The 13,247-nt window shown below is 38.5% G+C and overlaps 1 protein-coding gene across 4 annotated transcripts in view; it reads left to right on the forward strand.

Annotated features, from left to right (window-relative positions):
* The window catches only part of kmt2ca (lysine (K)-specific methyltransferase 2Ca), a 164,280-nt gene that overhangs the window by 90,208 nt on the left and 60,825 nt on the right, over nucleotides 1-13,247 (forward strand). For 3 of the 4 annotated variants that reach the window (XM_077244240.1, XM_077244241.1, XM_077244243.1), the window contains exons 13-18: nucleotides 1,767-1,874; nucleotides 3,016-3,839; nucleotides 7,239-7,358; nucleotides 10,117-10,233; nucleotides 10,910-11,014; nucleotides 11,905-12,009. In XM_077244240.1, coding sequence (XP_077100355.1) covers nucleotides 1,767-1,874; nucleotides 3,016-3,839; nucleotides 7,239-7,358; nucleotides 10,117-10,233; nucleotides 10,910-11,014; nucleotides 11,905-12,009 — 1,379 coding nt within the window. The remainder of the gene's footprint in view (nucleotides 1-1,766; nucleotides 1,875-3,015; nucleotides 3,840-7,238; nucleotides 7,359-10,116; nucleotides 10,234-10,909; nucleotides 11,015-11,904; nucleotides 12,010-13,247) is intronic. The other variant, XM_077244242.1, reaches the window with a different exon arrangement.

Here is a 13,247-nt window from a genome sequence, read left to right on the forward strand (position 1 = left end):
GTCTTACACCCTAGGCTACATTCAGATCCGAGATGTTTTACTGGTGTTATACAGATTTTACATTGCCATATTATTGAAGGGGGTCATGCAAAATAGAATTTTTCTTGATCATTGAAAAAAAAAAGTAGTTTAACGTACAATTTAATACAATACTGTATTCACTTTAAGCTCCTCCCCAAACCATTTGTTAAAACTAAACTACACATTTACGTATTGCACCCCTTATTTACACACAAACACCTATTCGTATTTTTTTTTCTTAGTGGGTTTTCTTATTCATTCAGTCTACAGCCCATCTATTTAGTTTGGTGTTGCACAAATGTTTCCTTAAAAGTTTGGAATCCTGCATTTGTAAGGCTTAGCATTAGAACACTGTTTGTTTTTGGTCTAGCAGTTATTCTGAAGTCTTGCGTATGAGCGGAGAGCATTGCTTGTGTTTGTTTATTCATTTTTGTGTGCCCTGTATGAGACCATCTCAGCAGTGTCTAACAAGAGCAGGGCTCGTGAATGTGTTGTCATGGTGATGCCTGGCACAATGGACCACAGTGGCAGCTTGAGTATTTCTGTTCGTTTTTCAGAGTGAAGGAAGCGCAACAGTATGGTGGAGGAGGGGGCCGTTTAATTAATATATATGATAGATATATAAAATGTTGATTTAAATAATAGTAGAAAATAAGATGTAATTGAATGAATTATGCATTTATTTGCGATTTAGGTTTAAAAAATGGTTGTTGTGTCAAAGCAAATCTCATTTGCATCGCATCTGATTGATGGTGTGAGTGGTCACTTTAAATATAGTTGTAATATTCATGTTTAAAGATGCCAGATTTTGTTGTGGTAGAGTTTTTGAAGATAGCGAATGGTTGTAAATAGTTGCTGGTTTGATCTCTTTAAGGAGGAGGACATAAGCAATTATTGTTGTGTCCTTTGTCGAGTTATGCTACATGGAGATTGAACCTGAGATTGAAGTTTGTGGTGCCATTCTGTGGTTTAACTCATGTAAAAATCTCTGTACAAATTCCACTGCACTGACCATAGTTGTGTGGCAATAAGATTCTAGGCTACCTGCTTTTTTATCAACTGTTGTTTATGCAGTGCTCTGTGTGTCAGATTCTGGTTTGGGCAAAGATCTGATGACCAAACCAATTAATTTTAATTCTGGAAAACAATTGGGAGTTATTGACAAGAATGTCCAAGATAAAGACAATTTTCAACAAAAGTTTAACTTAATGCTTTAAGAAATGTCATTGTTGTAAACACCAAGTAAAAAGTCATGATGTTTTCCTTACACCTTACAATACAGGGTATATTCAAGCTTCGGCTTGTATGAATTGCATTTGTAAAAAAATCAAGTCAACCCACCTTTATTTATATAGCGCTTTTTAGCGCAGCAAAATAGTGTCGTAGTCCAGCTTAAGTTCCGCAGCGTAAGTTCAGTGATTTCCGTTTTAAATAAAGTTATTCATTTAGTAAGTTTATCTGTACAGCTGTTCTGGAGAAAACAGTGATGTAATCGTCCAGCTCAGTTCAGTTGTCATACAATGGAGTCAATGCAGGCAAGTCAATAACATTGTTGAATATTAAGTGTCCCCAACTAAGCAAGCCAAAAGCCAAAGGCAAAAAAGGCTTGTATTTTCCAATAAATTAGATTGAACAAAAAAAGAATGTCATTTCATTGGCCCTTGTGCCTGTTCAGAATAGATCTGAAACTATTTTGTCCCACAGTTGTTTCCTTGTGCAGCTTAACACTTCTCTTTCCTATCTAGATGTCTTCATGGGTGTTGAAGAAGTTAATGAGGCTGAGGAAGAAGGGGCGTTGGAGACAGAGCTCAGTACTAGTCCTCTTCCTACTCTGCCAGAAGAGTTTCTGTCATGTAAGTTTTTCTTTCTCAGCATAAGACTAAAGCACATCACCGGCAAAACTACGCCCAGGGTTGGGTTGACAAAAGAAATAATAAAAAACAGAAAACATTCGGCACACTAAAGCTCCAAAATATGCAAAAATTTGAATAGTGGACTCACACTGGTTACATTTCAAGCACGCAAGCTCTTCGTCAGACAGTTAGAAGTTTTAAGCAAACAAGCCTTTATACTCACAGGTGATTATCAAGAATCACATGACACATGCAAAAGAACAAAAAAAGAGAGAAGAATAAGAAAGACACGAAAAATAAATAAATAATAATAAAGTCATGGAACACAAAGGCAAAAGAAAAATACAAGACTAATGGAAGTCAAATTTTAAACATGCAAAATTAATAATAAAGAAAAACATGGAGCATGCATAAACGCATGGAAACCAAGAAAAAAAAATCTTAAAGAAATGGACGAATAGCAAATTCTTCATTTAATCCCCTAGTTGCTATAGTATACTATTCCTACTTATTGTAAGGTCGAGACTGAGTGTCTAAGTGCTGAGCTACCAGACTTTTAGAATCTTGGTATCTGATGGTAGCGCAATGATGTTCAGAAATGCGTGTTTTTATTAGATCTGATAGTTTTACCCACATAGCAAAGACTGCAGGGGAAACACAACATGTAGATCACATTGGCAGATTTGCACAAAACAGTGCCTCTTATTTTTTTTTTTAATTAGCAGTAAGAGGATGTTTAAAAGTTTGAGATTTGAGATTTATAAGTAAAATTACATTGTTGAAAGTTGCTGCATCTATAATTGCCAAAAGGCACGTCATTTTAAAAATGTGAGGGAGGGGTTAAATCTGCTCGACCCAAGATATTGTGAAAACTAGGTGTTCTCTTTTTCAAAGCATTTTTTGAGAATAGGGTCAACGTCCACTGTGAGTATAAAGGCTTGTTTGGTAAAATGTTTAACTGTCTGACGAAGAGACTGCGTGCTCGAAACGTGTGTGTGTATGTCCACTATTATTTTTTTTGGAGCTTATGTGTGGTGACTTTTCTTTTTTTTTCTCAGTAAGTCTATTCCATAAACATGCATAGTGTTCTGTATTATTGTGTTTTCTAGCCACAGAGTTCTTAGGTTTGTGTTTTTTGCAGCTGCTGAACCTCCCCAGGAGATCCAGGTTACGGTCACTTTGACAGAGGGTCCCGAACCTCCTCCATGCTCCTCTACTTTAGTGGGCGTACCCTCCCTCTCCTTTCAGGCCTCTACCACTTCTGAAGACCAAAACCAGGAACAGAGTCTCATTGGTGCTTTGGAAATGGGGAAGGAAATGGAGGATAAACTGCCTGAAGCTACAGAAGATAAACCTGAAGCAGATGTTTCAAAAGCTCTTCCTTCATTGCCAACCAAAGAAACATCCCCCAAACTCTCTCGAGCCCAAGATGAAGAGCCTATGTTAGTCTGTCCCTCAGACACATCCAATGTGAAGGATAAAACGATGACAAATGTCCCAGAAGCCCAGAGTCTTGTGGAGGAAATTGAGCAGGGACAGAAACAGGACCAACCAGAAAATGAAGAGGAGGTGTTAGATCCCGAGGTCACTTGTATTTTACCGGAGCCTGATAGTGTCACACTGGTTGCTGAGTGCAGTCCTACTGTGGAAATTGACACTACACCTGTCAGCGAGCACAGTTTCTCCAGTTTTAGCTCTCCCATTGAGGATAAGAGCCTCATTTTAAAGCATTCCCCGGGAAGTTCATCCGAGGGCTCGACCAAGTTGACCCAATCCCCGTTTTCCACTGAAGCCTCGCCCAGGGAGATATCTCAAAGCCAGACGCCAACCCACAGCCTGAATCCAGCTGGATACAGCCCCAGTGTTTTCAACACCACCTTCTTCCCTCTTACGCCCAAGATAGGTATGGGAAAGCCAGCCATCTCCAAGAGGAAGTTCTCTCCTGGAAGGCCAAGGGTAAAGCAGGTAAAACTCCTGGTTTTTGGCCTTTCTTTCCTGCTGTTTGGTGAAGGCTCCTGGTTTTTCTTGGTCTCTTTAGGACAGTGATTCTGTCTGTGATCCACATTTTTAGCTACACAGTAATTATTCCTTTGCTCTCTATGTTCCGTCGTCACATTGATTAGTGCCAGAGCGTTGCGTGTATTAATTAACATGTAAAGGCTCTTACTATGCTCTCTCTGGCTCAGTCTCTGCCTCGCTCACTAATTTTTTTTCCAGCTCTCTCTCATGCCTTCCAGTCCCCCCAATCCCCCCACTGCCCTTCTCAAATACATCACTCACATTATCCCAGGAGAGAGAGGGCTGGGAGTTGGCTCCAGAGCCAGGGTTTATGCTAGTGAAACATAAAGGAGTCTTTTTGGAGGTGTGTAATTCGGATAAATGCTCACTGAGCTGGAAAGCACAGCACAAACCCATTTCCCCTTTGAGCTCTGGAGCCGGGAGGATGCTGAGAACTCCTCCTAAGTTGTCATAAATCTAAATTAAACATGGTATTGCTGTGTCTTTGTGTCCAAGAGAGTAAACTTCAAACTACAATTAATTCACGCATTCTTCGAAACAAAGATTAGAGTGAGTTCTTTCCCGTTTCTCTGGTGGTCACCTTAGCATCTCATTTTGGGAATGCTTTCAGCATCTTTGATCTGATTGGCAGAGCATACCACAGCTCCCAGCAATGCCAAGCCATTGTACATACTTGAGGTTCACCCAAAAATTATAATTGTGGTTCCAAACCCACAGACTTTCACTCATGTTCTTGAAATTCTCATGAAGATATTTTTATTATCCATAAGAATCAAGTGGTCTAATCCAAGTTTTCTGAAGAGATTCAATCTCTTGATAAACAGGTTTAATTTATGCTTATATATAAACAACATTGATCAGTACATATACAGAGAGCTCAAATATGGTGAGAATGCTCTACCTGAATAAACCTCAGTGGTTTTTGCGGAAACTCAAACATGGTTGCCCCACAGAAAGAAGCGGCCCTGGCCGTCACACTTTTTTGCCCTTTCATTTTGTTTTGAAGATGAATGAAAGTCATATGGGTTTGGAATGACATAAGGGTGAATAAATGATGACCAAATTTTCACTTTTGGGTGAACTATCCCTTTAAAAGGTGCTGTAAGTAATTTCAGCTGTTTTGCTAACTTCCGTCATTTTGCTAACCTCTCTTACACATCCTGTCTCCAAAACTCAGCCCTCCAAAAGATTTCCATAAACTTGATGTCAGCAAACCCACCAAAATGATTCACAAGTTGGGAGCATTTCTGAATATCTAGTTTTTTGATTGGCAAAAACTTTCTCGGATAGGAAACTGATCATTCTGAAACTGATTTTTCTTTTTCCTCTTTACAAAGTGTAGGTTTATCACAGAGAATAATGTGGTATGTCAAGACATCTGATAGGTATTATTTAGGTATGATTTTTTTATGCGTGGAAGTCCAAATTAATAGCTTATGATAAAGAGCATGTTACTTTGGTGGTAACAAACCTTATTACTCAAAAGAGCAGTATAGTTACACTTGTACGTACCATTTAAACTAGATGTCATTTTTCTATAAACATGTTGACAGTTTAATAAAATGTAACCAACGGCTAAGCATTTAGTGCTTGTAGTTGGACACTGTATTTTTGGAACTATATGACGTGAAATTGAATCACTAGAAGAGTATAGGTGTCTGTATTATTCATGTTAGTTTATATGGTTCTGGTTGCATTTTCCCTTATGGAGTATGTGCCATCTGGTAACAGTGTAATTTGAAGGGTGGGCAGCTGTCATTGGCTCCAACTGAGTTTTCCGGTTTGGTGTGTATAAGTGCGTTCATGAGTATATGAACACCCCTGTGTTATCATGTGCGTAAGAGAGGGATTTTGTTTTGTTGTGCTAATGAGCTTCTAGCGTTTCATCGCTTTCTTGAAGTAACTCCCGCTGACTCTCTTCAGCGACGATCAGGCATGCTTTGCAGTCTGAATTTTGTAGAAGTTTCAGAGTCATATTGGGATTAGCTTGAGTTTATCTTTTGGCAATATGTATCTGCTGGTTGATAGAGTTTTCATATTGCCACGTATATCTTGTTAAAGTGTCTATTGGGTGCCTACTCAATAAGCTTAAAGTTTTCACCTCTCCATTTATTTTACATTTGTACCATATTTGTCCCTTTTGAAAAGCCTAAGGGCAGGAAATTAAATGCATACAAAGTCATAGCCTACTTCATCAACATACTCTCACCGAACTGACATAGCATGGTCATCAATTAGCAATTTAAGGCATCACCAATATCAACAACATTATTTTTTTTTTTTTATCTTAATCAAATTATAGTATTATTGTTGTATTTATTTTATTTTGATGTCTTTATTCACAGGCATGTTGGCATGATATTTGTTTGTTTCTCAGTTTTCCCCTTCACTCATTCTTTAACTTGTGTTAGAGGAGAGCTATTATTTTCTTTTTCTTTCTTTCTTTTTCTTCCATGATAACAATTCTTGGGTTCTGTGCTTAAGGAATGGTAATTTGTGTCATTAAGTACTTTTGTTTTATTAGGAAGCAATGTTCTGGGTTCAATACAAGTTGCGTCCAATCCACATCAAGCATTTGTTGGTTACCAAAGAAAATAATGTAAAATAAAGACAACATTTCAATGGAAATGATAAACGGTGCCCTTGTGGCCAGTTTATTTTTTTGTATAATTAATAAAAAAGTTGTCCTGAGACATTAAGTTGTATTGAAGCTCAGACATTTCTTTAAAGTTTGGGACAAAACGATACATGACAGCAAAAAAGAAAAAAGAGTTAACCAACGGCTGTTATTTATGATGTATAATTCTGAAATCATTTTCATTTTGTAAAACAAAACGGGCCTTGTGGTGTTTGTGGTTATGCATTGTAATTACAAAGACTAACCCTCATTAGCTCGTTAAACAGGCTAAATGCTCCCCATGACACTTTGCGCTTTACAAAATTCTCAAAGAGCTGCTTGTTGTCATGCTGATATGATCACGCTTGTTTTGTACAAACAAATAAACAATGTTGTTTCCATGGAGGCTGACACGTTATAATAAATGACTTAGCAGACTTCCCCTACGAAGTAAAACTCGCTCAAAGCAAATACTCACATTTGCTTCTCTTAGGACAGAAGCATTTTACATAACATCACTGTCATGTTTCAGGAATTTGCCCCAAACTTAATATCTCACTTTATTAGCTTGGTATAATGCATATGTGTAAAAGTATTGCATTCATTTGACGTGTTCTTGTTGCTGGCTTTCACATTTATGTTGCTGCATTTTGTCATCCCTCATCTTCCCCTCATCACCAATATACACCCTCCCCCCCCTCCGTCTCTTCTCCGCCGCTTTACCTCAGGGTGCATGGAGTAACCGTAGCGCAATGAGTTCTCCTTCCTGGTCTCCAGAGCACTTGGACGCCTGGGACAGCCCTAAGACCAGGCCGATGCACGGGCTGCCCATCTGGACCATGAGATTGGTAAATGAGGGGAGGGTGTTGAAGGGTTTGCCTGAGATTTTAAGGTGGTTGTGGGCTGGTTTAGTTTAGAAGGTAAGATCAAAAAAGGTTCTGAAAAGTTATCATACCTTAGATGGCTATAAGATTTTATTGCTTAACAATGTGAGTCTATTGCATGAGTTTGTTATAAGTGCAATATTAGTAGATTATGCATCTTGTTCATGATAAAATATTCATTTAGTATTTAGTTCATCCAGCAGTAGAAGCCACTTGAAAACCTCCAGTGAAAACATTAAACAGGGTTTTAATACAGGACACATTCTTGTTTTCAAAAAACGAAAATGTATCTATTTTAACATGAGATGCTGTCTTAAAAACATAATGCTCATGGCGTGAGATTCTAAAAACCAATGAGACACAGCACACTAGCCAAAGGCTTCGATCTGATACATATTATATGTGAACAGAAAATTATGCACCTGGACCAAGAGGCTGCTATTTGTCAGGGATACATTGAAAGAGGGTTGCCATAATGTACAATCTCTACTCATGCTTTTTAAACACAACATGAAATCAAAAATAACCCTATTGACCATAAATGTCCCTGGTCACAATTCATCAGCACCTGTTACTCTTCATATAAATCATATGCTGACATAAGCAAGGCCGTGTGACCAGGAAAACAGTAATATCATAGTGTTTCATCCCCTCATGATTCAGCCAAGTCCTGATAGACAAATCCAAACCTCATCATTTCTCACTGAATATTATTTTTCACTCGCATTACAAAAGTTAAATGCAATGTGATTTGCTGTGTTATGTTGTTCTCCATTTAACTTTTCCATGATCACATTGTAGATTAATATAATAAACGTTTTATGATAGCATGTTCATATAACAAACTCTGCATATCTTTACCAAAGCATGTGCATGAAACACCAAAGTTGCACCCTTCCTATTGCAGCAGTATCTCATCAGAATTGCTGTTCTACTGTGTGGCTGCACTCGGGCACATTTAAAGAAGTGCCTTCCTTAACCCTAGTCTATTTTTTCCCACTCCATAATTCATTTCTGCACAAATTAGACTCAGACTGTAAAGGCGATGGAGTGCGCCAAGCTTCCTTAGGCAATCTCTCTAAATGAAGTTGACGTCTCCTGTCTGAGTAGTGCTTCTTGGCTACAGTGAGGTAATTACCTGGGAGGAAGTGGGAATTGGGCCAGAGCTTCAGCCTCGATGCAAACGCAACGTGACACCTTCAGAAGCAGGGCAAGTTGGCGGAAGACTGGCCTGAAATGTGATCTGTAAGTCAGTGCAGTGTTCAGGAGTTGAGCTGAAACCCAGCGGGCCAGGTCTTGGGATGGATGGATGAGTTTCTATCACAAACACAGATGCAACTAGTTTGGTGCCTTCTTGAAAGTTTTCCACCACGTCAAGCTAGGTTATAGGTGGATAATTATTTCATCTAAACAGCAAAAGCATTGTTTAACCAAATCAGTCTAGCAAAAGTGCCATGTGCTGTTAGAGGATCATTTGTGTGCATTTCTATGAAGTGCAATGAAAAGGGACATTTTTTTCTTCTTGCAGAATGTTATAAAACACTGGTACAAAATGTCTTAATGTTCAAGAGTAAGTGTTATTATTAAATTCTGGGATTCTGTTAAAGAGGACCTATTATGTTTTTGTTTTTTTCTTCTTCTTTTTTCTCTTTACATTTTCAAAACTGTTGCAGCTTGATCATGAAAAAGGTCTGCAAAGTTACAAAGCACAAAGTCAACTGTTTCTAAAACCCCTGAAACACCTCGGTTGTAGTCTTGAGGTTTCTTCCGGGAACGAACAAGTCACAATATTCCTTATTTAAATAATTCCCACTCAAGGCATATGCAAAAAAAACCTCCACCACTGGGTTTGAGACACAGACAAACAATATATTGTTACTGTTTCACGATGTTGATGCTCTGAGCAGCCATATTGGATTCTGAAGTCGGGGTTGTTGCGGTTCCCCTGAGCGTTCCAGTTAAAAGTTCATAATGAAGGGAATGAAGTATTTCTAACTTCCAAGGACAAATGGAACACACCATAAATACTCTTGAGTTATTCAATAAAAGTTAGGACCTCATCAATAAAAGTCTATGAGGGTTTTTTTTTATGTTTTGAACATCCGTTTTACAAAAACCTGAAGTTTGATCAGTAAGAAAAGAAAGATAGCATACCAAGTCAGAACATCCTGAAGGTCTGTGCCGAGTTTAATGGTCATATCTTAAAAGCGAAGATGGAAGACGCAGCGTCTCAAATAGTAGATAAGAATGTTGGCTTTGTCAAGCCATCATAACTAAATATTTTACATGAATGCATGGAAGGGAGATATTTTATTATTATTATTTTTCTTCAGGAAATAGTGATGATACAAAGCTGAAATCTGTGTTTGCAACATACTGGTAAATTTCAAAATAACTCAATTGTGGAAATGGATCGAACTTCCCAACTCAATTATATATTTTTCTTCTAAGGTTTAAATCAGAGATGCTATTATAATACAATGATCAGAGACAATTGGATTTAGGGAACTTAATGGCTTAATAAAGCACATTAAATTCAACACGATATTCTCATGTTCGTTTATTTTATATCACCAACAAAACAATATTTGATATATAATCTAGCCCTGTTTGCAATGAGTATATTTGCCCTTTTGTATTACATATTCACACTCAGTTTTCAAAAAAAGTGTGTCTTCAAAGAAATTAAATAATATCTTCTCTCCCTGTCTCTGTCTGCTAGGGTCGTGGATCTGGCTTTCCTGGAAGGCGGCGACCCAGGGGAACTAACCTGTCTGGGAGAGGTGGCAGGGGACGCTCCAGGCTAAAGATGGAGAGCAGCCCCGTGGTGACCCCGGGGGTATGAAGCCCCCACCTCTACAAGCATAAATAAAACAGCACTCAGATGTGCTTAATGTTCACATTAAAGCCCGAGAAATGCACTCACGCTCAGCATAGCTTCAGCAGCAGTTCCCAGCCCAAATGGCCTTTTCAAAATAGCAAATGCTGACATTTTCCCCAACACGAACGACTTGTGATGGGGGAGATTGAGCCAGCATGTACTTGGCTGCCAATATGATAAAATAGGCAATTGTATTCTCGGCAGCCGTTCTGTAGTTTACACACATAATGAACATCTTGTCTTAACTTCTCCACCAGTCTCAATATAATCCAGTGCCACACCAAATTGTCACTTACCTTTTTACCATGACAAGCCTTTAAATATAAAACGATCCATTCCTGTGGCAGTGTTGCCAGATTGGGTTGTTTTTTCTAGCCCAAAAGCTCTTTAAAATACTAGTTTTTGACAGTTGCCAAAAACTAGGACTGTCCATAGCTGATTTTAATGTGAAAGTAGACCATATGGTATTTGGTTATCTATAAAAAATTGTGAGATTGACCACATTTGACCTTTTCAGTTGCATGATTACAGTGAAAAAATTTCCAGAAACAACCATGATAACATTAGACACAGTGTAGTAATATTTTAGAAACCGGTGGATGGGTCTAAACTGGTGTCATGTGCCCTGTTACAGGTGAGCTTTATGGATTCTCCATATGTTGTAAAAGAAGAGGAGGAGAACTCCATGCACAACACTGTGGTCATGTTCTCCACCTCTGACTCCTTCACACTTAAACAAGTAAGTATTTGAGGAAGCGTTTTTGCAGTGAAGGACTACGTTTACATGCAACCAAATAATCCGTTAGGAATCGGATCGACGGCTCAATCGGACTGAAAAGCCTTCATGTAAACACCTTAATCGATCCGATTGAGCTCGATCCGAATGACATTTTGATCTGATTGAAAGGGGTGGTTTGTTCCTTCTGTAATCTGATCGAGAGAACATGTAAACACTTGGTCGGATTGAAAACCGAAACTAAAAAAGGACTGCGCAGGTTTAATGACGTTGAAATAGCGTATAACGCTCGGAACGAGCTGTTCTTACTGTTGAATAAAGTGTCACATAATATGTATGAGTACCGTCATTCTAAAATCCTCCTTTCACTCATCGTCTGTGAAGTGGAGAAGGAAAAACGTCCCACAATTCCTTGTTTCGGATTCTCATTCACAGACGACTGGTTTTGGACACTGGGAGGGGCATTTTTACTGTGTGATAAATATGAGCAGCACAGCACAACGGTTCATGTGCTCAATTTGTCCAAATTATGACCAGAAATGGATAAATATTAAGTCTGCTGTTTAAAACGCATGTCAAAAAATCTATTCCGATTTGAAGCTTGTGACCTATAAGCGCACACATCAACCCGATCACATATTTAGCGTTCATTTGAGTTGTGCATGCAAACGTAGCCAGGTGGTGCTCACTCTGGTTTCATATTGTATTTATTTATCACATACAATGTTAATTGCACATTTAATGTCTGAATGACATTGCATTAGATAAAAATACAAAATACCAAAGTTATGTCATAAACATGCTCTTAAAAAATTTGAGCCTTATATAATCTTATTTAAGAGTGAGCATGAGAGTTAATTCACGGCTGGGTCTCTGATCTCTCGTGTCTCCAGGACATGTGTGTGGTGTGTGGGAGCTTTGGTCAGGGTGCTGAGGGGAGACTGTTGGCCTGCTCCCAATGCGGCCAGTGCTACCACCCCTTCTGCGTCAACATTAAGGTAAGCACTGCACCTCCATCAATCACAACTGACCCCATTCACGTGCACCACTCATGAGACGTAATGGTTTAAATTATGACCTGCTTTTATCTGGAGTGAAGGTTAATGGTGCGTGAGATAAGTATGACAGGTCAGTGTGTGAGAGGACCTGGATGAAAGCAGCCTGAGGGTAATGCGTAATATGTTAAGAGGATTATGAAGCACACTATAAAGACGTGTCTTATGTTGATAGACTAAAGCAGAGATCTTTATCATGTGAAGACAGCAGTAGAATACATCAGGGTGCTTTCAGTATCTATCAGCGCTTTGAGATATGCCAAGTAGAGAAACCTCCTGATCTTCACTTAATAAAAGAGGCCCAGATGGATTCTGCAGATTTTTTCACTTTCCCAGTGTGGATTCTGGACCTGATTAAGAACAATTAAAGTAATAAATCTCAAGAGGCTGTGCATTTAAAGAGATTGTTGGTTGTGGAGGGTGGCTTATTAAGTTTTTAAAATGGCAGCACCAGCAATATGATGAAAACACTAGTGTTGTAAATGTATTATTAATAATAACCACAGTAATATAGAGTAGTGTTCCAACATTTATTGTCTTAATATGTACCCCTGCAAACCCCATCAGTATGACTGAAGTACTCCTTCAACAACACCAAACCAAAAATGTATCCTTATATCTCATATTATACTTAAGATGTTTGCTACCAAAAAAGTAATAAGATTAAAAGATTAACTATTGTGATTTTTGACAGTCCTGATATTTTATTATCAATTCGAATTTCAGGGTTTTTCAAGCAATTTAAAATGCTAATCTTTACCCCCTGGTATTTGCTTAAGGGCCACCTGAGGGAACACATACCCCTTGTTGGGAATCTCTAATGTAATTCATTAGCTTATCTGCAGGCTAATTAAGGTTGCCAAGCAACATACAGTTCATCCTTTTGTTTCAGATCAGTACATTAATATAGAATTCAGCTGATCGGTGTGTGCAGGTGAACATTTATCAGCTATTTTACCAAAGCTTCAAATATGGCTTACCCCAATCAGAATGTAGAACTTGATACTATCCATTCAATAAATGTGCAAAACCTACACACGTTTTTTTTTTTCAAATTCAGTATCTAATTGGCAGATATCTTGGTCAGGTGTCTTCTATTCTGAGCGAGTCCAGCTTCTGTGAAATAGTTACCTCTCATTCATTTATCCATTGGTCTTTGCAAGCAGCTGACTAATCACAGC

This window comes from Siphateles boraxobius, unplaced genomic scaffold (genome assembly GCF_051911475.1).
Source record: "Siphateles boraxobius isolate OS27281-9 unplaced genomic scaffold, OSU_SipBor_1 26, whole genome shotgun sequence".
In the NCBI taxonomy this organism is placed as follows: domain Eukaryota; kingdom Metazoa; phylum Chordata; class Actinopteri; order Cypriniformes; family Leuciscidae; genus Siphateles; species Siphateles boraxobius.